At 39.1% G+C, this 26376-nt stretch overlaps 1 protein-coding gene across 1 annotated transcript in view; it reads right to left on the bottom strand.

Moving 5' to 3' along the window:
- Nucleotides 1-15179, bottom strand: part of LOC122494657 (UDP-glucuronosyltransferase 3A2-like) — a 45539-nt gene extending 30360 nt beyond the window's left edge. Inside the window, exons 1-2 of the mRNA XM_043600013.1 lie at nt 14837-15179; nt 5077-5178 (exon numbers count right to left, since the gene is read on the bottom strand). Of these exons, the coding sequence (XP_043455948.1) occupies nt 5077-5178; nt 14837-14930 (196 nt within the window). The 5' untranslated portion in view covers nt 14931-15179. The remainder of the gene's footprint in view (nt 1-5076; nt 5179-14836) is intronic.
- Between the last annotated feature and the right edge of the window lie 11197 nt (nt 15180-26376).

Raw genomic sequence — 26376 nt, 5'->3', positions numbered from 1 at the left:
CAAAATATAAAAGAAGATTGCACATGTGTCTCTACACACTAAAGACACAATACACAGCCTTAAAGAAGACTGTCCTTATCCTCTAGATTTTCAGACATTACTGATCATGACCAAAGCACTAATTCATTTTTCTAAATGCACAAAGCTGGTCTTTTTTTTTTTTTAAGTTTATTTATTTTGAGAGAGAGAGGAGAAAAAACACATGGAGAAGGGGCAGAGAGAGAGGGTGACAGAGGATACTTACCTACAGGAAATACCCCAATGAGGGGCTCAAACTCACAAACCATGAGATCATGACCTGAGCTGAAGTCAGATGCTTAACCAACTGAACCATATAGTTAGTCTTTTAAACAAGACATTCAGTGATATTTTCAACTCTCTCATCAGTCTTAGGCAGCAAGGCTCATAAAATACCATAATGACTTACTTAAACATGTTCAAATTGAAATACATGAGACATGGCATGTTCTGGCCATCAGTCAAACAAGAAGGGAAATGCCCATTCCAGTCCCACTGCTGACCACCATAAAAGCCCAAAGCCACCCTCTTTTTCCTGTTCTCTCAATGTACTTTTGTACCACCTTGGGAGTTGCTTTACTCTCCCCTGAAAGTGTCATCATACTAATAATAAACCATTTTATAGCCTCTTGGTATATATGTAAGGCCATATGTCTTAACACCCAAACCTAACTTTGGGGTGGGAGAGACATGCTGACTCTCAGATTGGCTGAAACAATTAAGGAAGAAACAATACTAATTTTACCCAAACTCTTCCAGAAAACTGAAAAAGGAACACAACCCAATTCATTCTGAGATAAGAATTTCACTGATAGCAATTGAAGAAAGAAAAAAAAACTCAAGAAAATCACAGAACGATGATCCTCATGGACAGAGATATAAAATATTAAACCAAAATTCAAACAAACAAAATATAAAATATATAAAAGAAAAATACAGGGGTGCCTGGGTGGCTCATTCAGTTATGTGTCTGACTTCAGCTCAGGTCATGATCTCACAGCTTGTGAGTTCCAGCTGTGCGTCAGGCTCTGAGCTGTCAGCACTAGAGCCTGCTTCAGATTCTGTGTCTCCCTCTCTCTGTGTCCCTCCCCTGCTTGCCTCTCTCTCTCTCTCTCTCTCTGTGTGTATTTATATATAAAATATATTTTGACCAAATGGAATTCGATCCCAGACTACAAGCTTAACTTAACATTTGAAAATCTATTACTGACATTCATCATTTTAACAGAATAAATAAAAAAATCATATTCATACTAATACATGTAGCAAAAGTATAAAATTACACTTCATCAAAGTAAAAATTGTGCTCTACAAAAAGCACTCCTGAGACAATGAAAAGATAAGTCACCAACTGGGAAAGAATATTTGCAGGGCTTATATCTGGTATTTTCCCAGATATATATAGATATATATATCCAAAATATATATCCAAGATACATATATCTATATATATCTATATATATCTATATATATATATATATATATCCAAAATATATATCCAAGATATATATATCTATATATATCTATATATATCTCTATATATATCTATATATATCTATATATATCTATATATATATCTATATATATCTATATATATCTATATATATATCTATATATATCTATATATATCTATATATATCTATATATATCTATATATATATCTATATATATCTATATATATCTATATATATATCCAAAATATATATCCAAGATATATATATATCCAAAATATATATCAAGAGCACTGAAGACTCAATAATAACAAAACAAATGAACCAATGTAAAAATGGGTGAAATTTGACAAACACTTCACCAGTGAAGATATATAGTTGACAAATAAACACATGAAGAAAGGCTTAGCATCATTACTAACAAAGGAAATGCATGTAAACACTGCAATGAAATACAACTAAATACCTACACAAGGAAGGATAAAAGTAAAAAGGCTAACCAAGTACTGACAAGGGTGTGGTGTACATGAAACTTGCAGTCACTTCTGGTGAGATGCAGAATGTTACAGCAATTTTGGAAACCAGTTTGGCCATTTCTTAAAAACTTAAACAGCACCTAACCTATGGTTCAGTCACTGCTCTCCTACCAGTTAATTCAGAGAAAAGACAGTACCTGTTCATACATAGGCATGCACACAAATCTACACAGCAGGTGTATTAACAATAGCTCAAAACTGGAGACAACACTAATGCCCAGCAACAGCAACTAAATAAACGCATTGTGTTAGTACACACATAGAACATTATTCAGCAAGAAAATGGAATGAACTACTCATACACACACTACGAATGCATCCAAAAATATTTATGCTGAGTACAATAAACTAAAATATAACACTAGATAATTATGATTCCCCTGATATAAAATCTACATGATGTAATCTAACACATAGGGACATATTAGGGATTGACTGGCAATGGGAATAGAAAGGTGGGAGGCCCCAGAGGGGAGATTGCAAAAGGGCATTAGAAATCTTCTGGTGGGGGAACAAGTATATTTGTCATCTTGATTATGTTGATGGTTTCATAGGTACATGTACAAATATATCAAATAATATATTTTAAATATATCCAGTTTATTATATGCCAATATTACTTCAATAGAATGGTTTAAATAATGAATATAAGCAACTTCAGTCTGTGGCTACAAGAAACTGATAGGGCCATATGGAAATTATTCCTTTAAACAACTAAAGAAAACCAGACCAAATATATGCTAAAATGGTTTTTTAGACGTTAGACACCAGGTGGCACAGGACATTCATGGATGGCTGGAGGAAGCTTCCAAGATACATCTCATGGAGGAGGCACCCACACCTGGCCTGGCCATCTCCCTGAGTGCAGCACAGCAGATTAGGGGAAGGACATGGCAGCTGGTATTCACAGGCCAGAATACCAGAAAACCAAAAGAGAGCTGTAGGCAAAGTTTGGGGTTGGAGTGTCCCTAAGAACAGTTCAGTTCAAACGTGAGGAAACTACCCAAGGCACAATAAAGAATGAAATAGAACAATACTCAGAGGTTTACAGAGCCTATTTTCAAGCCACTACTCAGGGCCTTGAGAGTTAATAAAGATCTAAAGGAAGTTCCCCAATCAACTAGATGAAGGTGCATTTTTACCTAACTCCTATAACTTTCTCTCTGTTGGTTCTGAAACTCAGAGGGAAAGGTGGTTGTGTTTTGTTAAACTCTATAAACCCTTGAAATGAGAAATTGACCCCACCCTGATAATAGCAGACTAAGATCCTGGGTTTTTTAGCTCCCAGGGGTAAGGTGAGCACTACTAGATAGATAAAGGGAGAAGACCTTCAGTCCATTCAAAAGTCTGAATTCCAAGACAGAGCTTCCTTGCATTAGCGATTGGCACGTTCTTATACCTCCTTACCCAAAGAAAGCAGAACCTAACTGGTTGAAAGGGATGGAATTATCTGGTCATGGCAATGTCCCTCCAGGCAGAACTTCTCATGAGTGCAAGCAAGTCCCTCAGAATCAATGATGTAACTGCACAGTCCCCCCAGAAAAAAAGAAGAACTGTCATGTGGAGAATGTCTATGTGGTGGATAGAAAGGTATAGCAAGCTCACTTAGGAAAAGGAAAATCCTGTGTAGGCTGGCATCTTACACTTGTGACTTCAGTTATTGATCAGAACAACCCCCATGTAAGCATTAGAAATGGTTTCTACTTCAGTATTTCTGAAGTCATTTATTTAGTAAAGTTGTAAATAAAAACTCTATAAGGAAGTTATCCAAACAAGTAGTTAATACACGTTCAAAAGTTTCAATACTGAATATTGAATCAGGTCACCAAAATAATCCAATCACGTGTTTCCTTATTTGCAGACCTCTGCAAAGGTACTGCTGTAGTGAAAAATAAATAATCCATTTCAAAACCTCCAGAATTTCCAGTAAATGGTAAATATTGCAAGAAACTCTGGACTCTTAAAACTTGGAACCAAGAATAAAACTAAGGGAACCCATGAGTCCCCTGAATTGTTGGTAGTTCTGAGTGTGGGTCTGTTTGTTAAAGAGGTAGAGGGTCTAAAACTTTTAGCAGTTCCTCATTCCCAGAAACCACCAAAATGAAATGATCATGTGTTACAACTACCATGGTTGGCAGTCAAGGCAAATACACAATCAGACTGACAAGGCAGATACAAAGGGACATATATGGAAAAGATATTCAGTGAACAATATAGAACCAAGCCTAAAAGGTGATTACACAATAACAGTCTTAAGTTCATCTTCAGAATTCCATACTTGCTCAGACTTGATTTTCATTAAAAAATGCTTAATTTTGGATTTTTTTAAGCTAAAGCTGTAGCAATTCCGAATGAGAAAATCAGAGCTTTAAGTTCCAGATCCACCCAACTCTATTATTAAATTGCTGTGTGAACTTGAACAAATCTTTGCAGTTCTCTGGCCTCTGTGTCCTTGTCTGTCAACGGAATCGTTAACAAGATTGATGAGCTTCATCTTAGCTAAAATTCTTTGCATTCAGTGACTCATGAACTTGTGACATCACTATGCACAACTCATAGGCAGCCAGTAACTTCTCATGAATACAGGATCATCTCACTGATAGATTTTGATCCTAAGACATGAATAAAAGACATCCTTTTAAAAGCTTTCTTAAATTTCGGGCCTCAGAACAGGGTTAGAAAGTAACCTATGAAACAGAAAAAGCAGCTGTCCTTACATAATAGAAGCTATAAATTTGGCTGAAGACATCTGTTCAAACAAATTAAAACCATACCACAGAGTAGTAGTTATCAAACTGATCAATAAATAATAATGTACAGAGACCTGCCTGAGTTGAAGTGACACCTAGCTAAAGGGGTAAAACATGGAGATACAGCATGTGGAGGCCAGACGTACAGAACTTAATATGATAGTCAGCAGGTATCATAAACATACACACACACACACACACACACGTTTTTCCCATTCTGTCAATACAACTAGATCCAGAAAGATTATGTGCTTCACAGTACTATACAAAACACATTGTCTCCCTGGGATAAAAGAATTCAATGATTACTAAAAAACATACCTGGGATTAAAAATTCTTCTCCGTAAAAAAGCATAGTGACATTATGACCATGATCTTGAAGAATCTCAGATACACGGTCCAGTAGTAGATAATGGCTTCCACCTAGGAACAACACAAAATTTCATTTTTGTAAAGCTGTGAACAGAGGCTCTGAAATTGATGTGCCAGTTGGGAAATCCATGGTAAGGGGGCAGAAAGTTGATGGGGAGAACAGGGAAATGAGTTTCTTCAGCCCCACTGTCTCACTTAAGGTAAGCCCCAGCTGAGGGCTTCCCAAATTTTGACCTGTGGTAATCCTCCATCAAAAATTTCCTTGTGGCTCATGGCCTCCATGTCAGTGTGATGAACTTCTCTGCTTAGGCCTCAAGTAGTTCCTGATCCTAGCGACATGCTCATTTTAGCCAGGCCTTGTGGAGATACCATGTCCTGAAGAAATAACTGTACTGGTGGAAATTAGGCACACTGCTGTAAATGGAAGTAGGAAGGGTTCCTATTGGATAATCAGTCAGCACTCTTTATGGAATCATTCTCCATGTAAATTCATGTTAGAGGGGGAATTAGAAACATGGGATATTGAATATTAGTCCAAGAAATAGTCATTAAAGCAGAAGGAGTTAGATCCACCACTTAGAAACAAAATCCTTAAGGGGCATCTGGGTGGCTCAATAGGTTAAGCGTCTGACTTCAGCTCAGGTCATGATCTCACAGCTTGTGAGTTCAAGCCCTGCATCAGGCTCTGTGCTGACAGCTCGAAGCCTGGAGCCTGGAGCCTGCATCTGATTCTGTGTCTCCCTATCTCTCTGCTCCTCCCCTGTTCTCTCTCTCTCTCTCTCTCTCTCTCTCTCTCAAAAATAAATAAACATTTAAAACTTTTAAAAAATGAAACAAAATCCTTGAGATTCAAATATATTTAGCAGGATTCCAAGTTTCCAGTTAGGCCTAAAAATTTCTGAACATGAAATTAAGGCATTCAGGATAACTGTGGTCATTAGGGCATAACTGTAAGATCCTGCACATGACAGAGTTAGGCATCACCTATCCTAAGAAAATCGTGAGATTCTAAGGAAAGAGAAGCTTACTCCTAGGGGAAGTACTGGTTCTATCTTGCAATGATTATCTAAAACTATGCACCATCAAGGAGCATTTCTCTTGAATCTATGGGTCTCAGAGCAGAGAATGTCCAATCAGGAAGAAAAGAATAGAATTGGCCCACGTTGGAAAGAGGGGTACTTTGGAAGATAATGACTTTGTAGTGATTAGGTCAGCAGAGTGGGATGTATGACTACAGAAATGGTGTGTCTGTGGGAATTACTCTAATTTTTAATTTGTGTTTGTGTTTCCTGAGGTAACACAGATTACATAAAATACAAACCCTTACCCCCTCAGACTGCTTGCTCTAGCTTACCTTTAACCTATGCAAGAAATGGATGCAGGGAGAGGAGAGTTAAGATGGCAGAGAAGTAGGAGGGCCTTGCCACTCAAACACAGCTGTATTGATGTCAGATCACTTAGAACACCCAGGAAATTGAACTGCAGAGCAGCCAAATGATCTCCACATTTGGAGGGATACAGCTTGGCAGGATTGAGGTGGATATATGTGATTTTAGGGATATACAGTGGCAGAGCATAGAGGAGAGAGAACCCCTTCTGTGGAGAGACAAAAGGGAGAGAAAGAGAAAGGGATTATGAAAGTGCAGCATGGAATTAGGACAAGAGCAAGCTTCTCTGGACTATGGACTTGGGAGCAAGAAGTACTGAGTGTCCCAACTCTTTGTTTGCAACAGCCTTGGAATTGAAACTCAGAGTTTTCAGAAGTGTGCAACTTTATCCAGACTGGATCCCTGGCTCATGCTCCTGGCGAGGAAGCAGCCACCCCAGAGTGCATAGTGTGGTGTAGCAATCTCTGGGGTGCCCTGGGAGAGAAAAATTCTCTTCTCAGAGTACTTTGAGATGAAGGGTTTTTGTCTCCCCAAGGACAAAAGACCCTGCAGGTGCCAGCCAAAGGCCTTTCATCAGCAGTGGGGAGAGGCTTTACTCTGGAGGTGGAGAGCATTGTTGTACGGTGCTGGGTCCTTTAAGACTTCAGATTTTGAATCCAGCTGAGCGCCAAGAAGGTGCAGGAGAACTGTGGAGCAGGGCAAGCTGACTGCATTCTCTATTCTGTGAGGGCTGCCTGATAAGATAGGGTTGAGATCCCTGGTCCAGGGTTGAGAGATTGGAGTGATGTCATTTTCTCCCCAACACCAACACAGTGGGACATTGGAGAGCAACACAGTGGCTCCCAGTGGAGGCAGGACTGATTACACCTAAACCCTCCCCTCCATGCCTGGAAACTGCTTATTTACTGGAGCAAGACTGGCTGACCCATCGCAGCCAGTCTCTCCTCCAGAACAGCACAGCCACCAGCCCCAGGCGCCAACAGACAACTTTTTTTTTTTCTCTTTCTTTCCTCCTTCTTCTTTTTTCTTTTTTTTCTCTTGGAATCAGGTTCATGGTTTCTGATTTTTTTTGTCATTTCTTACTATATATATATATATATACACACACACATACACACACATATATATACACACACATATGTATATGTATATGTATATCAATATATCTATATCTATATATAGATATATATACATATATAGAGAGAGATATTGATGTACATATACATTTGTATATGTATATGTATATCAGACCTTCTTCTCTTTTTGTTTCATCTTTTCTCTTTTATTCTACTTTTTTCTTTACTTTTTCCTACTCTTTCTTTGGAATCAGGCTTATAGTTTTCTGGTTGGTTTTTTTTTTTTATTCTTTTTGGTTTTCTGTTCTCCACTTTCCTTTTTCTCTTTTTATGGGATCAGGTTTCCCCCATCCTTTTTTTCCTAGGGTTACCTCAACAAACAAATCAAAGCACACCTAGTTGAAGCAAGGAGGAGCTCTGCAAAGGATTGACCAGTGGGATAGAGCAGCCAAAACGCAACAGCAGAGTGCCTTCAACATACACCAGAAACACTTCCTAGAGTGCCAGGCCCTGGACAGTGTATGACTCCTTTTTAATATAGTAGTATTCTCAGATGCAGGACACATGACAGGCTTTTAAAAAATGCAAACGAGAGAAACTTAAGCAAAGTGACAAGCCAGAGGAATTCTCCCCATAAGAAAGGTTGAGAAGAAATCACAGCCAGAGACTTACTCAAAACAGATATAAAAAATATATCTGAACAAAATTTAGAAAAATAGTCATAAGACTGATAGCTAGGCTTGAAGAAAAGCATAGAAGACACCAGAGAAACGCTTGCCACAGAGATCAAAGACCAAAGAACTAGTCAAGATGAATTTTAAAAATGCAATATGGAAGAGATGCGAAATAACTAGATATAGTGACAGTGAGGATTGAAGAAGCAGAGGAGAGAATAGGTGAAATAAAATATAAAACTATGGAAAATAATAAACCTGAAAAAAAGAGGGAGAGGAAAGTACTAAACCACAGGGGAGAATTAGAGATCTAAGTGATTCCATGAAACAAAACAATATCCATATCAGAGGAGTCCCAGAAAAAGAAGAGCAAAAAGGGGCAGAAGGTTTATTTGAACAAATTATAGCTGAGCACTTCCCTAATCTGGGGGAAAAAAACAGGCATACAAGTCCAAGAGGCACAGAGAACTCCCTTCAAAATCAACAAAAAAAAAAGGTCAACCCCACGACATATCATAGTGAAACTTGCAAAATACAAAGATAAAGAGAGAATTCTGAAAGCATCTAGGGACAAAATGTCCTTCACCTACAAAGGTAGACACATAAGGTTCCACTGAAACTTGGCAGGCCAGAAGGGAATGGCAGGAAACATTTAATATGATGAATAAGAAAAATATGTAGCCAAGAATCCTTTATTCGGCAAAGCTGTCATTCAGAAAAGGAGAAATAAATAGCTTCCAAGCAAACATAAACTAAAGGAGTTTGTGACCACTAAACCAGTCCTGCAAGAAATTCTAAGAGGGACTCTGTGAGTGGAAAGCAGCAAAGACTACAAATGACCAGACAACATCACCACAAACACAAAACCACATTGTGTTATCTACAGATAACACAATGGCACTAAATTCGTATCTTTCAATAATCACTCTGAATGTAAATGGTCTAAATTCCCCAATCAAATGACATAGAGTATCAGAATAGATTAAAAAAACAAGACCCATCTATATGCTTCCTACAAGAGACCCATTTTAGACCTGAGGACATCTGCAGATTGAAAGTTAGGGGATGGAGAACCATCTATCATGCTACTGGATGTCAAAAGAAAGCTGGAGTAGCCATACTTATATCAGACAAACTAGACTTTAAAACAAAGACTGTAACAAGAGATGGAGGGCATTATATGATAATTAAGGGGTCTGTCCATCAAGAAAAGCTAACAATTGTAAACATTTATGCCCCCAACTTGAAACTCCCAAATATATAAATCAATTAATCACAAACATGAGTAAACTTATTGACAATAATGCCATAATTGTAAGAGACTTTAATACTCCACTTACAACAATGGATAGATTATCTAAGCAGAAAATCTACACGGGAACAATGGTCTTGAATGACACACTGGATCAGATGGACTTAACAGATATATTCAGAACACTTCATCCTAAAGCAACAGAATACACATTCTTCTTGGGTGCATATGGAACATTCTCCAGAATAGATCACATATTGGGTGACAAATCAGCCCTCAACATGTACAAAAAGATTGAGATCTTACCATGCATATTTTCAGATCATAACACTATGAAACTTGAAATAAAACACAAGAAAAATTTTGGAAAGCTCTCAAATACATTGAGGATAAAGAACATCCTGCTAAAGAATGAGTGGGTCAACCAGTAAGTTAAAGAAGAAATTTAAAAATACGTGGAAACAAATGAAAATGAAAACATGACTGTCCAGACCCTTTGAGATGCATAAAAGGCAGTCCTAAGAGGAAAATACATTGCAATTCAGGCCTATCTCAAGCAGCAAGAAAGGTCCCAAATACACAACCAAACCTTACAACTAAAGGAGTTAGAAAAGGAGCAGCAAATTAAGTCGAAATCCAGCAGAAGAAGGGAAATAATAAAGACTAGAGCAGAATAAATGACTTAGGATCCAAAAAAGAAAAAAACGAAACAAAACAGTACACCAGATCAATGAAACTAAGAGCTGTTTTTTTTAAAAGAATAAGCAAAATTGAAAACTACCTAGACAGACTTCTCAAAAATAAAAGAGTAAGGACCCAAACAGATAAAATCACAAATGAAAGTGGAGTGATCACAACCAACACCACAGAAATACAATTATAAGAGAATACTATGGAAAATTATATGCCAACAAAACGGACAATCTGGAAGAAATGGACAAAATTCCAGACACACACTACCAAAACACAAACAGGAAGAAACAGAAAATTTAACAGGCTCATAACCAGCAAAGAAATTGAATAGATTATCAAAAATCTCCCAACAAATAAGAGTCCTAGGCCAGATGACCCCCCAGGGGAATTCTACCAGGTATTTAAAGAAGAATTAATACCTATTCTCCTAAAACTGTTCCAAAAAAATAGAAATGTAAGGAAAACTTCCAAACTCATTCTATGAATCTAGCTTCACCTTGATTGCAAACCCAGACAAAGACCCCACTAAAAACAAGAATTACAGGCCAATATCCCTGATGAACATGGATGCAAAAATCTCAACAAGATATTAATTGAATTCAACAGTACATCAAAAGAATTATTCACCATGATCAGTTGTGATTCATTCCTGGGCTGCAGGGCTAGTTCAATATTCACAAATCAATCAACATGATATACCACATTAATAAAAGAAAGGATAAGGGGCTCCTCGGTGGCTCAGTCAGTTGAGCGTCCAACTTCGGCTCAGGTCATGATCTCGCGGTTTGTGGGTTTGAGCCCCACGTTGGGCTCTGTGCTGACAGCTTGGAGCCTGGAGTCTGCTTTGGATTCTGTGTCTCCCTCTCTCTCTGCCCCTCCCCCGGTTGTGCTCTGTCTCTCTCTGTCTCTCAAAAATGAATAAATGTAAAAAAATTGTTTTAATAAAAGAAAGAATAAGAACCATATGATACTTTCAATAGATGCAGAAAAAAACATTTGACAAAATACATCGTCATTTCTTGATAAAACCCTCAAGAAAGAAGGGATAGAAGGAACATACCTTAACATCATAAAAGCCATATATGAAAGACCCACCACTAATATCATCCTCAGTGGGGAAAAACAGAGCTTTCCCTCTAAGATCAGGAACAAGACAGGGATGTCCATTCTCACCACTATTGTTCAACACAATACTGGAAGTCCTAGCCTTGGCAATCAGAAAACAAAAAGAAATAAAAGAAATCCAAATCAGTAAGGAAGAAGTCAATCTTTCACTCTTCAAAGATGACATGATACTCTACATGGAAAACCTGAAGACTCCACCAAAAAACTGCCAGAGCTAATACATGAATTCAGGCAAGATGCAGGATATAAAATCAATGTACAGAAATTGGTTGCATTTTTATATACTAATAATGAAGCAGCAGAAAGAGATTTCAAGGAATTGATCCCATTTACAATTGCACGAAAACCCATAAGATAGCTAGGAATGAACCGAACCAAAGAGGTGAAATATCTGTATGCTGAAAACGATATAAACCTTATGAAAGACATTGAAGAAGACACAAAGAAATGAAAAAAACATATCATGTTCATGGATTGGAAGAACAAATATTGTTAAAATGTCTATGCTATCTAAATCTACACATTTAATGCAATCCCTATCAAAATAATACCGGCATTCTTCACAGAACTAAAACAAACAATTCTACAATTTGTATGGAACCACTAAAGACCCTGAATAGAGAAAGTAATGTTGAAAAAGAAAACCAAAGCTGGAGGCATCACAATCTTGGACTTTAACCTGTGTTACAAAGATGTAAACATCAAGACAGTATGGTATTGGCACAAAAACAGACACATAGATCAATGGAGTAGGATAGAGAATCCAGAAATGGATCCTCAAATATATGGCCAACTAATCTTTGACAAAGCAGGAAAGTATATCCAATGGAAAAAAGACAGTCTCTTTAACAAATGGTGCTGGGAAAACTGGCCAGCGACATGCAGAAGAATGACACTAGACCACTTTCTTACACCACACACAAAAGTAAATTCAAAATGGATGAATGACCTAAATGTGGTACAGGAAACCATCAAACTCCTAGAGAAGAAAACAGGCAGCAAACTCTTTGACCTAGGGCACAGCAACTTCTTACTTGACATGTCTTCAGAGGCAAAGGAAATAAAAGCAAAAATGAACTTTTGGACCTCATCAAGATAAAAATCTTTTGAACAGCAAAGGAAACAGCCAACAAAACTAAAAGGCAACCAATGGAATTAGAGAAGATATTTGCAAATAAGATATCAGATAAAGGTTTAGTATCCAGAATTTATAAAGAACTTAACAAACTTAACACCCAAAAAAACAAATACTCCAGTGAAGAAATGGGAAGAAGACATAAAAAGACACTTTTCCAAAGAAGATATCCAGATGGCTAACAGACACATTAAAAAAATGCTCAACATCATACATCATCAGAAATACAAATCAAACCACAATGAGATACCACTCCACACCTATCAGAATGGCTAAAATTAACAACTCAGAAAACAACAGATGTTGGTGAGGATTTAGAAAAAGGGGAAGTGTTTTGCACTGTTGGTTTGAATGCAAACTGGTGCAGCCACACTGGATAATAGTATGGAGTTTCCTCAAAAAATTAAAAATAGAACTACCCTATGATCTCATAGTTTATGGGATCAAGCCCTGCATGGGGCTCTGTTCTGACAATTCACAGCCTGGAGCTTGCTTCTGATTCTGTGTCTCCTTCACTCTCTGACCCTCCCCTGCTCATGCTCTGTCTCTCTCTCTCTTTCTCAAAAATAAATGAACAAAATAATTTTTAAAGGATATAGTAAAGCATCATTTTAAATATCCTCTGTTTAAAAAATAAAAATAAAATACAAATGAATAAAAATAGAACAAACCCATGACCCAGCAATTGCACTACTAGGAATTTATCCAAAGGATACAAAAATTCTGATTCAAAGGGGCACATGCACCCCAATGTTTATAGGAGCACTATAAATAATTTCCATAGCAAAATTATGGATAGAGCGCAAATGTACATCAACTTATACATACAAACATACATACATACATACATACATACATACATACATACTGGAATACTACTCAGCAATGAAAAAGAATGAAATCTTGCCATTTGCAACAACGTAGATGGAACTAGAGTGTATTATGCTAAGCAAAATAAGTCAGAAAAAGACAGTTATCATATGATTTCACTCATATGAGGAACTTGAGAAACACAACAGATGAACAAAGAGGAAAGGAAGGACAAATAAGATAAAAACAGAGAGGAAGTCAAACTATGAGAGACCATTAAATACAGAGAACAAACTGAGGGTTGTCGGAGGGGAGGTAGGTGGGAAGATGGGTTAGATGGGTGATAGGTATTAAGGAGGGAACTTGTTGGATTGAGCACTGGGTGTCATATGTTACAAATGAATCACTGGGTTCTACTACTGAAGCCAAGACCACACCGTATGTTAACTAACTTGAAAGAAAGAAAGAAAGAAAGAAAGAAAGAAAGAAAGAAAGAAAGAAAGAAAGAAAGAAAGAAAGAAAGAAACAGAGGAAGGAAGGAAGGAAGGAAGGAAGGAAGGAAGGAAGGAGGGAAGAGAGGAAGGAAGGAAGGAAGGAAGGAAGGAGGAAGGAAGGAAGGAAGAAACAGAGGAAGGAAGGAAGGAAGGAAGGAAGGAAGGAAGGAAGGAAGAAACAGAGGAAGGAAGGAAGGAAGGAAGGAAGGAAGGAAGGAAGGAAGGAAGGAAAGATGGATGGAAGGAAGGAATGGATGCATGAGAAAAGGCTTCCTGCAGAGACAGGCATTCCTGAAGGTGTTGGTGAGCCCAGTGTATTCTGGGGCAGAGGCAGGGGCAGGGCAGATCCCCTAGCCTGTCAGAATGGATCCAAAAAAGTCTTCAGGAAACTCCATCTTCTGAAACCTTCTTCCTAATAAATGTTCCTGTTCCCCTTCTGTTCCCTTTGGGACAAAATAAAGGCATTACAACTGGGTTCACACAAAATTAACTGCTTCACAGTCCTTCAACACCTTCCAGCAGTAAGGGCAAAAGAGAGAGGGGCACCGAGAACTTGATTGTCCAGGCCCCCCTCCACTGCCCAGGCAGTTCTCCAGGTTTCCCATTAATGAAACATGCCCAGTTAGTGCTGCTGCCCCCAGGAGCCCCTGTCCTTAGCCTCCAAGAGCGTGAAACTGATTTCACTTTCCACTTTCTACTGTCCCACACTTTTAGCATGTGCCTCTGAAAGTCCCTGCCATGCCCTGTGGTGGGCAGCTCATGATTTCTAGCTCAGCACTGGCTTTACATTCTGGCCCCAGGAATGCAGAATGTGAAGCAGCTCCAGAGCAAATACAAAGAGAGGAAAGGAAACTGCTGGTAGCCCAAAACTAACTTCCCCATCCCAGCAGTAGGGATCGCATTCTACCGCACAGACCTCTCATGCCTCTCCCTCCTCTGGCCTGGGACCCTAGCCCTCTCTAGAACACCACATGGAATGATCCTCTGACCTAAGGCTGTGACTGAGCTCTGGCACAGGGGCCTGGGATGGGCCCCTTTCTGATTCTTCAGCTAAGCACTCACCCAGTGCAAAAGAAGTCAGAATTTTCGCAGCTTCGGAGAGCAGGAACCCAGGCAAAAACAAGCCAGCTAGCAGTAGCGCCTGCTGCCCCACCATGCTTGCTCCTGTCCCAGCTGCAGATTTCAGCCTGGTGCCCAGAGCCCTATGCTCTGTGCCTCTGTGTCCTGCACAGTGACCTGTGTGCGTGCCCTGGGACACACGCTGCCCTGGCTGCCAAGGAAATGCACTGGCAGGCAGCTTGGGAAGAGGTGAGAGGTGGATCCTGCCTGCCTTCTCTTCTGTTTGTCACTTCTGGCCCCTCTGCTCCGCCTCCTGGGTGCTTGCTCCACAGGCTATTAGGTCCTCACCCTCCCTAAGCTAAGGCAGCAGGAAGGAGGGGTTAGTGAGCTCTCCTTAACCCCTCTCTGTCCCTGTAATCACCACACTCTCCCCAGAGAAGATACTCTGAACCAGGAATGATAGAGACCTTAGGATGTCACTTCCAAGTGAGCTCCATCTCCAGGTGACTCAGACCCTTCTCCGTTTTAGTGACCTTTCCCCAAATGTTCCCACCTCCTAACTGCACTACTGACCTCATACTGTCATCCCCGTGCCCCATTTCCCCAGGTACCTGCTTAAAATCTCCGCGAGTCTTCCAATCTCAAGATCCCAGAAGCTGATTCCAAGAAGAAAATGACCTACACTTACTGCTCAGGGAGTTTCTTTGGAAAGTACCTACTGGTGAAAGTGCTAGGGTCCCCTACGTGTTAAATACCCCTGGAGGGCCAGGTCTTGACTTGAAGGACTGAACCTCTAAGGCTAAGTCTGTAATTCTGAATGGGCATGACAAAATAGGACTCGGTAGTGGGCACCAAGAAGTTCTATTCTTCTAAGTGTTTGAAATTTCTCATTAGAAACGTGGTAAAACTCTCCCAACCTATTACTCCACTTTCCCCTCATACTATATGATTACATGCATGCACATTCACAATTTTCATCTGTTCAGGTAGCATATCTTCCCAGTGAAAACATTAATCTGCATTAGGGAGACACCATTTAATATTAATGTAATCACATTACTTTGTCTACAATCCTTATTTCAATCCCTCCAGTTGTGCACACAGTATCCTATGTTGTGACAGGAATTCTCTGGTGCAGGAGCCAATTCAGGATCACACATTGCATTTAATTATCATGTGTATTTCATCTCTTTTAGTAAGGACTGGTTTCTCAACCCTTCTTTTTCTTTCATGTGATTGATATTTTAAGAGTACAAGCTGTTTATTTTCTATGATGGATCCCCAGTTGGGTTTGTGTGATGTTTTCTCAGAATACTTCAGGATACTAGGGAGTTTGGTGGAAATACTACAAACGTGGTGTTGATTCCATCTCAGTGAATCTCAATGCGAAGCACATGATATTATTAGATGGTCCTCTATCATTAGAGATGATAACTCTATCCCTTATTTAAGGTGGTGTTCATCAAGATTCTTGACTGTAAAGCTGGTATTTTTTTTACCCTATAATTAGGAAATCAGATTTGGGGAGACATTTTGAAACTGTGTAAATATTCTGTTCCTATCAAATTTCACTCACTCATTTTATCAACTGTTTTGTTTCTTACTTAAAGCAGTTGTAGCTGTCATGGTGTCCAATTAGTGATTTTTAACTGCACTTTTCTTTGGGTTTTTTTTTTTCCATGTGGCATTGTATTGTTACAAAACCTTTTCCTTTGTCCCTATCCACCTATCATCTATCTATTTTCTATCTGTATCAATCTATTATCATTATTTATTCATCTCTCTGTATTTATTCAGTGGGGTATTATCTCTTCCTATTATCATGTATTGGGTTGCTACTGTTGAAATTCAACCATTTTGGAGCTTTTCCTTTCTTGCTTGCACACAATTTCCAGACTCCACCCCAACTTTTTTTGTTTCTGTCTTCAAATCTTCCATTTCTCAAAGACACCTAATGGTATTTTAAAAAATAGGTGTGGTTTGCAGAAGTGCTCATTGCTAATGAAGCACTGTTGTTCATAAATCCTTTTCAGTGGACAGTTATGAAATATATAGATACAGGATGGATATAAATATTACATATCTATATCACCATGTTTACATATAATTTGTGGGAAAATGTGAATCCATACTGATAATACCTTCAATTCCAGCACCACCACAGAGGTGATTTTCATCTCCTCCATTTCCACATTAGCAACTCCCCTTCTAAATTTAAGAAATCTACTTTCAAAATCCTTGGTATATTTACACATCTGCTCAATCATACTGAAAAAATGTTACCATGTACTAATCCATGAACTGTGAATATCAGTTCTACCCAATAGACTACTCAAAAAATAGGTTAGTCTAAAAGTAGACTTTTGCAGTTCATTTTTTCTTTAGATTGATGAGACATATATTCAAAGTACTGTGTTCAAAATACAGTTGTGTTCCCTCATTTTTTTTTTGGTGCAGTGCAATTATGTTACACGTTTGAAAATATTTTGAATTCATTTGTTTCTGTTTGTATTCTATTTTAGAGTTTTCTCCTCCATTTTTTTGTTATAAATAGAATTTTGTTATGAAAAATAATAACATGCCTACAAAGACCAAACTATGTAAACACAGAAATCTACAGACATGCCATTTGTTTCCTTGACCTTCACGCTATTCAAAAACAGCTTTATAGATAATCTATCACATGATTCTGATTTTTCATCCCTCTGCTTCTTTTTGCAACAGTATGCATATATAATTATATTTTTATTCTCTCCCTTTTTCTCTTTACTTAAAAATAAAAGTGAGCTTACTATATTTGTCTTTAGACTATTTTCTTTCTTACTTAACAGATTAGAATTCAGCCAACATTAGTCTAAAATTGTCTTGTTCATTGTAGTTTATAGGTATCTATGATCACAATGTGTCCATGTACCAAGCTTCCTTCCTCAATTCTGACATATTTTTTAAATGTTAGGAATAGGATTGGTCTCTCTGTGATGAAAATTATGAATACATTTATCCCACTTTTTCAATGGTATTTTTCTACTTGTGGTAATTTAGCTGTGTAAAAACATTTTACTATTGGCAAATTAGTTAGATTAGTTAACTTTTCTTTGTTACTTCAGTATTTTTAAGTATATTTAAAAAGTCATTCCAAATACACAGGTCAAGATCATTCCATAGTAAGTACATATACATACCTCATTTTTCAACTCAGTATGCTGTCATTTTTTTATATTAAATATCTAATGTACTTAGAGTTTAATTTTAGATATGGTGTAAGATATGGATCAAATATTGTCTCTCTTCTAAAAGATTATCCTGTCATCTCAGCATTATTTGTTTGAACCACCATGCCATGTGCTATAAGCACAAAATAAACGGAACCCAGTCCCTGATCGTTAGGGTCTTATAGTTTCTAAATTGAGAGACATACCTGTTAACAAGTAATTTCAACATATTAGGAAAAATGCTTCAAAAGAGGATATATAGTGAGCTCTGTTGTGAGGGTCAAAGTCAAGTGCAGCCACACTAATGTGAACACAATAAAGTTTGGTAGGAAGAACATGTAGAAGCTTTTTGTCCCAACAAGAGCAGAATGGCATTTCTGAGAGAGGACACAGTGTGGTCACTGATACAGAAGTACAGCACAGCACAATGTGTTGGGGTGGGTGTGACAAAGATTCCCTCCTTCACCAAATTTAGTCAGGATCCTCTGAATCCTCTTCTAGACTAGGGTTCCACCCTGGCCTGCTGCCCTGCCCTAGGTCTGCTGAACCCACTTTCAGTTTAGAATCTGCATCTTCCAAAATGCCCAGCATGATGCCTTTTGACAAATAAGAAAGCAGTCAGTGTTGGCTGAATCAAATTGTTGAACTGGGTAAAATGCATTCATCTTAAGGACATTCACAATATGAAATCCGCTTTTCAGAAATAGCTAGTTCCTTGAGCTAAGAGAAAGAAGTTTGCTTAAGACAACAAGTAATTCCATTTACCTCCTTTTGCATAGATAATTGGTTGACACTTAAACAAATAACCATCTCACAGCGCCTGCAATTAGGATATGATAAACCAAACAACAGAAGATTGACATGGGGGAAAAATCACATCCATAGAGCATTTAGTGTACCTAGTCACACAAAGAATCAATATGTGATCGTGGTTGGTGGTAATGGTAGAAACACGTAAATGGAAGAATCACTACATAATGAAAGGAAACATAAATGACAGACTGAACTTCATTTTAACATTCTAACACATACCTCCAAATATATACATTTTAGATGTAGATCCTGAATATGTGTCATGTTCCATGCCCATGAAAGACCAACAAATTAAATATTTTGCCCATGTTTATTATTTTTTATGTTTTATATTGTAATTATGTAAAGCCCAGGTCCCACTCACAAAATAAATTGGATTAGGTCTGAATATGTGAAATTGATCCCTTGTCCTCTGATTCTTCAGGAAGTAAACCAAATTCTCATGCATGCATATCTCCTCCTTCATCAAAACTGTACTAGCTCTACTATTTTGGAAATTACCAAAATGTGTTTGCATTTACAATTATATTTAAATGTAATAATACATTTTAAGGTAAACAATACAAAAGCACTTAAAAAACATCTCACACGTATAGATTTTCAAATCAATTTTAAAGTATAATTTGTAGAGACCTGGGGAAGATGGAGGCGTAGGAGGACGCTGGGCTCACCGCGCACCCTGCTGATCACTTAGATTCCACCTACACCTGCCTAAATAACCCAGAAAATCACCAGAAGACTAGCAGAATGGAGTCTCTGGAGCCAAGCACAGAGGAGAGGCCCACGGAAGAGGGTAGGAAGGGCGGAGAGGCGGTGTGCGCTACACTGACTGGCAGGGGGGAGCCAGGGTGGAGGGGCAGCCCACCAGCAAAGTAGAGCCCCCGAGTCAGGCTGGCAAAAACGGAGGGGCCTGACAGAGTGTGTTCTGACAGCAAGCAGGACTTAACATCTAGAAGGTTATAAGCTAACAGCTCTGCTTGGAGAACAAGAGGGCTGGAGGACAATGGGAGGGAGAGTTGTTGAGCACCCCGACGACAGAGCTCAGCTTGGTGGGGAACAAAGGCTCTAGCCAGCGCCATCTCCCTCGCCCATCCCCCAGCCAAAATCCCAAAGGGAACTGGTTCCTGCCAAGGAACATGCTGGCACCACGCAAACACCAAACACTGTGCTTCTGCGGATACATGCCTCCAGGGGGTCTGACTCCCTCCCGGTGCCACAGGGTCTCTCCCTAAGCGGATCACCAAAGGATAAGCAAGCTGAGCCTGCCCCTCCAGCCCCTGTGCACCTTGCCCATCCATCCCAGCTAATACGCCAGATCCCCAGCACCACAAGCCTGGCAGTGTGCAAGTAGCCCAGATGGGCCACGCCACCCCACAGTGAATCCTGCCCCTAGGAGAGGGGAAGAGAAGGCACAAACCACTCTGACTGTGGCCCCAGCGGTGGGCTGGGAGCAGACATCAGGTCTGACTGCGCCCTGCCCACCAATGCAAGTTATTCAAGACAGCACAGGGGAAGTGCCCTGCAGTTCCGCATCACTCCAGGAACTATCCAAAATGATGAAAGGGAAGAATTCCCCTCAAAAAAAAGTCAGGAAATAACGACAGCTAACGAACTGATCAAAAATGATTTAAACAATATAAAGTGAATTTAGAATAGTCATAAAATTAATCTCTGGGCTTGAAAACAGTATAGAGGACAGCAGAGAATCTATTGCTACAGAGATCAAGGGACTAAGGAACAGCCAGGATGAGCTAAAAAATGCTATTAATGAGCTACAAAATAAAATGGAGATGACCACGACTCGGATTGAAGAGGCAGAGGAGAGAACGGGTGAACTAGAAGATAAAATTGTGGAAAAAGAAGAAGCTGAGAAAAAGAGAGATAAAAAAAATCCAGGAATATGAAGGGAAAATTAGAGAACTAAGTGATGCACTAAAGAGAAATAATCTATGCATAATTGGTATTCCAGAGGAGGAAGAGAGAGGGAGAGGTGCTGAAGGTGTACTTGAAGAAATCATAGCTCAGATCTTCCCGGATCTGGGGAGGAAAAAGGCATTGAAATCCAAGAGGCACAGAGAACTCCCTTCAGACGTAACTTGAATCGATCTTCTGCATGACGTATCATAGTGAAACTGGCAAAATACAAGGATAAAGAGAAAATTCTGAAAGCAGCTAGGGATAAACGTGCTCTAACATATAAAGGGAGACCTATAAGACTCGGGACCGATCTCTCTACTGAAACTTGGCAGGCCAGAAAGGAATGGCAGGAGATCTTCAATGTGATGAACAGAAAAAATATGCAGCCGAGAATCCTTTATCCAGCAAGTCTGTCATTTAGAATAGAAGGAGAGATAAAGGTCTTCCGAAACAAACAAAAACTGAAGGAATTCGTCACCACTAAACCAGCCCTACAAGAGATCCTAAGGGGGATCCTGTGAGACAAAGTACCAGAGACATCACTACAAGCATGAAACCTACGGACATCACAATGACTCTAAACCCATATCTTCCTATAATAACACTGAACGTAAATGGACTAAATGCACCAACCAAAAGACATAGGGTATCAGAATGGATACAAAAACAAGACCCATCTATTTGCTGTCTACAAGAGACTCATTTTAGACCTGAGGACACCTTCAGATTGAGAGTGAGGGGATGGAGAACTATTTATCATGCGACTGGAAGCCAAAAGAAAGCTGGAGTAGCCATACTTATATCAGACAAACTAGACTTTAAATTAAAGGCTGTAACAAGAGATGAAGAAGGGCATTATATAATAATCACAGGGTATATCTATCAGGAAGAGCTAACAATTATAAATGTCTATGCGCCGAATACGGGAGCCCCCAAATATATAAAACAATTACTCACAAACATAAGCAAACTTATTGATAAGAATGTGGTAATTGCAGGGGACTTTAACACTCCACTTACAGAAATGCATAGATCATCTAGACACACAGTCAATAAAGAAACAAGGACCCTGAATGAGACATTGGATCAGATGGACTTGACAGATATATTGAGAACTCTGCATCCCAAAGCAACAGAATATACTTTCTTCTCAAGTGCACATGGAACATTCTCCAAGATAGATCACATACTGGGTCACAAAACAGCCCTTCATAAGTATACCAGAATTGAAATCATACCATGCATACTTTCAGACCACAATGCTATGAAGCTTGAAATCAACCACAGGAAAAAGTCTGGAAAACCTCCAAAAGCATGGAGGTTAAAGAACACCCTACTAAAGAATGAGTGGGTCAACCAGGCAATTAGAGAAGAAATTAAAAAATATATGGAAATAAACGAAAATGAAAATACAATAATCCAAACACTTTGGGATGCAGCGAAGGCAGTCCTGAGAGGAAAATACATTGCAATCCAGGCCTATCTCAAGAAACAAGAAAAATCCCAAATACAAAATCTAACAGCACACCAAAAGGAAATAGAGCAGAACAGCAAAGACAGCCTAAACCCAGCAGAAGAAGAGAAATACTAAAGATCAGAGCAGAAATAAACAATATAGAATCTAAATAAACTGTAGAGCAGATCAATGAAACCAAGAGTTGGTTGTTTGAAAAAATATACAAAATTGATAAACCTCTAGCCAGGCTTCTCAAAAAGAAAAGGGACACGACCCAAATAGATAAAATCATGAATGAAAATGGAATTATTACAACCAATCCTTCAGAGATACAAGCAATTATCAGGGAATACTATGAAAAATTATATGCCTACAAACCGGACAACCTGAAAGCAATGGACAAATTCCTAAACACCCACACACTTCCAAAACTCAATGAGGAGGAAATAGAAAGCTTGAACAGACCCATAACCAGTGAAGAAATTGAATCAGTCATCAAAAATCTCTGAACAAATAAGAGTCCAGGACCAGATGGCTTCCCTGGGGAGTTCTACCAGACGTTTAAAGCAGAGATAATACCTATCCTTCTCAAGCTATTCCAAGAAATAGAAAGGGAAGGAAAACTTCCAGACTCATTCTATGAAGCCAGTATTACTTTGATTCCTAAACCAGACAGAGACCCAGTAAAAAAAAAGAACTACAGGCCAATATCCCTGATGAATATGGGTGCAAAAATTCTCAATAAGATACTAGCAAATCGAATTCAACAGCATATAAAAAGAATTATTCACCATGATCAAGTGGGATTCATTCCTGGGATGCAGGGCTGGTTCAACATTCGCAAATCAATCAATGTGATACATCACATTAATAAAAGTAAAGATAAGAATCATATGATCCTGTCAATTGATGCAGAAAAGGCATTTGACAAAATTCAACAACGTTTCTTAATAAAAACCCTCGAGAAAGTCGGGATAGGAGGAACATACTTAAAGATCATAAAAGCCATTTATGAAAAGCCCACAGCTAACATCATCCTCAATGGAGAAAAACTGAGAGCTTTTTCCCTGAGATCAGGAACACGACAGGGATGTCCACTCTCACCGCTGTTGTTTAACATAGTGTTGGAAGTGCTAACATCAGCAATCAGACAACAAAAGGAAATCAAAGGCATCAAAATTGGCAAAGATGAAGTCAAGCTTTCACTTTTTGCAGATGACATGATATTATACATGGAAAATCCGATAGACTCCACCAAAAGTCTGCTAGAACTGATACATGAATTCAGCAAAGTTGCAGGATACAAAATCAATGTACAGAAATCAGTTGCATTCTTATACACTAACAATGAAGCAACAGAAAGACAAAGAAACTGATCCCATTTACAATTGCACCAAGAAGCATAAAATACCTAGGGATAAATCTAACCAAAGATGTAAAAGATCTGTATGCTGAAAACTATAGAAAGCTTATGAAGGAAATTGAAGAAGATATAAAGAAGTGGAAAAACATTCCATGCTAATGGATTGGAAGAATAAATATTGTCAAAATGTCAATACTACCCAAAGCTATCTACACATTCAATGCAATCCCAAACAAAATTGCACCAGCATTCCTCTCAAAACTAGAACAAGCAATCCTAAAATTCATATGGAACCACAGAAGGCCCCGAATAGCCAAAGTAATTTTGAAGAAAAAGACCAAAGCAGGAGGCATCACAATCCCAGACTTTAGCCTCTACTACAAAGCTGTCATCATCAAGACAGCATGGTATTGGCACAAAAACAGACACATAGACCAATGGAATAGAATAGAAACCCCAGAACTAGACCCACAAACGTATGGCCAACTCATCTTTGACAAAGCAGGAAAGAACATCCAATGGAAAAAAGACAGTCTCTTTAACAAATGGTGCTGGGAGAACTGGACAGCAACATGCAGAAGATTGAAACTAGACCACTTTCTCACACCATTCACAAAAATAAACTCAAAATGGATAAAGGACCTGAATGTGAGACAGGAAACCATCAAAACCCTAGAGGAGAAAGCAGGAAAAGACCTCTCTGACCTCAGCCGTAGCAATTTCTTACTTGACACATCCCCAAAGGCAAGGGAATTAAAAGCAAAAATGAACTACTGGGACCTTATGAAGATAAAAAGCTTCTGCACAGCAAAGGAAACAACCAACAAAACTAAAAGGCAACCAACGGAATGGGAAAAGATATTTGCAAATGACATATCGGACAAAGGGCTAGTATCCAAAATCTATAAAGAGCTCACCAAACTCCACACCCAAAAAAACAAATAACCCAGTGAAGAAATGGGCAGAAAACATGAATAGACACTTCTCTAAAGAAGACATCTGGATGGCCAACAGGCACGTGAAAAGATGCTCAATGTCGTTCCTCATCAGGGAAATACAAATTAAAACCACACTCAGATATCACCTCACGCCAGTCAGAGTGGCTAAAATGAACAAATCAGGAGACTATAGATGCTGGTGAGGATGTGGAGAAATGGGAACCCTCTTGCACTGTTGGTGGGAATGCTAACTGGTACAGCCACTCTGGAAAACAGTGTGGAGGTTCCTCATAAAGGTAAAAATAGACCTACCCTATAACCCAGCAATAGCACTGCTAGGAATTTACCCAAGGGATACAGGAGTTCTGATGCATAGGGGCACTTGTACCCCAATGTTTATAGCAGCACTCTCAACAATAGCCAAATTATGGAAAGAGCCTAAATGTCCATCAACTGATGAATGGATAAAGAAATTGTGGTTTATATACACAATGGAGTAATACATGGCAATGAGAAAGAATGAAATATGGCCCTTTGTAACAACGTGGATGGAACTGGAGCATGTGATGCTAAGTGAAATAAGCCATACAGAGAAAGACAGATACCATATGTTTTCACTCTTATGTGGATCCTGAGAAACTTAACAGAAACCCATGGGGGAGGTGAAGGAAAAAAAAAAAAAGAGGTTAGGGTGGGAGAGAGCCAAAGCATAAGAGACTCTTAAAAACTGAGAACAAACTGAGGGTTGATGGGGGGTGGGAGGGAGAGGAGGGTGGATGATGGGTATTGAGGAGGGCACGTTTTGGGATGAGCACTGGGTGTTGTATGGAAACCAATTTGACAATGAATTTCAGATATTGGAAAAAAAAAACCTTGGTGGTTAAGGCACACTTTTTCTGGTATATGTTTCTAGGAACTGAATGTAATTCCCAAGGGATTTCCACATAGAAGGATATTCTCTGCCACATTATGGTGGCAGATGGATGCTCTCTAAATCAACAAAGTCTTGGGAATGGCTATAGTCACTGGACCCAAGGCCCAAGAGCCTCACGTGAAGGTCCAGCTTCCCTTCTAGAGGTCTCCATGACTACATATTCAGAGGTGGGAAACTTGAGAAGAGAATTGTGGGAAGTGAAAAACACAGCATCACCTGTGGCCAAAGACAGCTTCCTGGTCTGAGCAGCAAAGGAGGTGCTCTCCCAGGACAGATTCAGGACAGAGACCATGAGTGGAGTCCTGGGAGAGCCACCCCTGCCTAACTGCTGGACAGAGGCCAGGCTTCCTGAACTGAGAAGTGAGGTGAGAAGGAGATACAAGAGGAAGACTCATAATGGAAGAACTGGCCACTATGTTATGTCATATCATGAAATTTAAATTAAGAAAGGGCAGAGAGACTGACAAGTGTCCAAACAGCAATGATGAAGTAAACATGGCCCTGTGCTAAGGACAGGGAGTGGGGAGGAAGGTGGGCTCCCTGCTAAAGGTTTGGGTCTGAGTGAGGAGTCCATTGATGAGGGGCAAGTCAAGAAGCCAAGATCAAATTCACAGGCACAGAAAGTAGAACAGGGATTGATGGAGATTCGGGTGGAGGGGAGCATATATATGAGGAATCACTGTTTGATCAGCGTGGAGTTAGTTTACTCTGGAATGATGAAAACTGTTCTGGAATGAGTGGTAGAGATGTTTGCAGTGTAATGACAATGGCTAAATGCCACTGACTGCATACTTAATGGTAAAAATGGCAAATGTTATATAATGTATATTTTACCACAATTTAAAGGAGAATCCCAAGAATCCTTCACAAGAATCTTTTTAAATTCTTTTTATTTACATTTATTTATTTT

The sequence above is a fragment of the Prionailurus bengalensis genome, chromosome A1 (assembly GCF_016509475.1).
Source record: "Prionailurus bengalensis isolate Pbe53 chromosome A1, Fcat_Pben_1.1_paternal_pri, whole genome shotgun sequence".
NCBI lineage: Eukaryota > Metazoa > Chordata > Mammalia > Carnivora > Felidae > Prionailurus > Prionailurus bengalensis.
The sequence above is the reverse complement of the archived record's forward strand: the minus strand, read 5'-3'. Positions and strand labels throughout refer to the sequence as shown.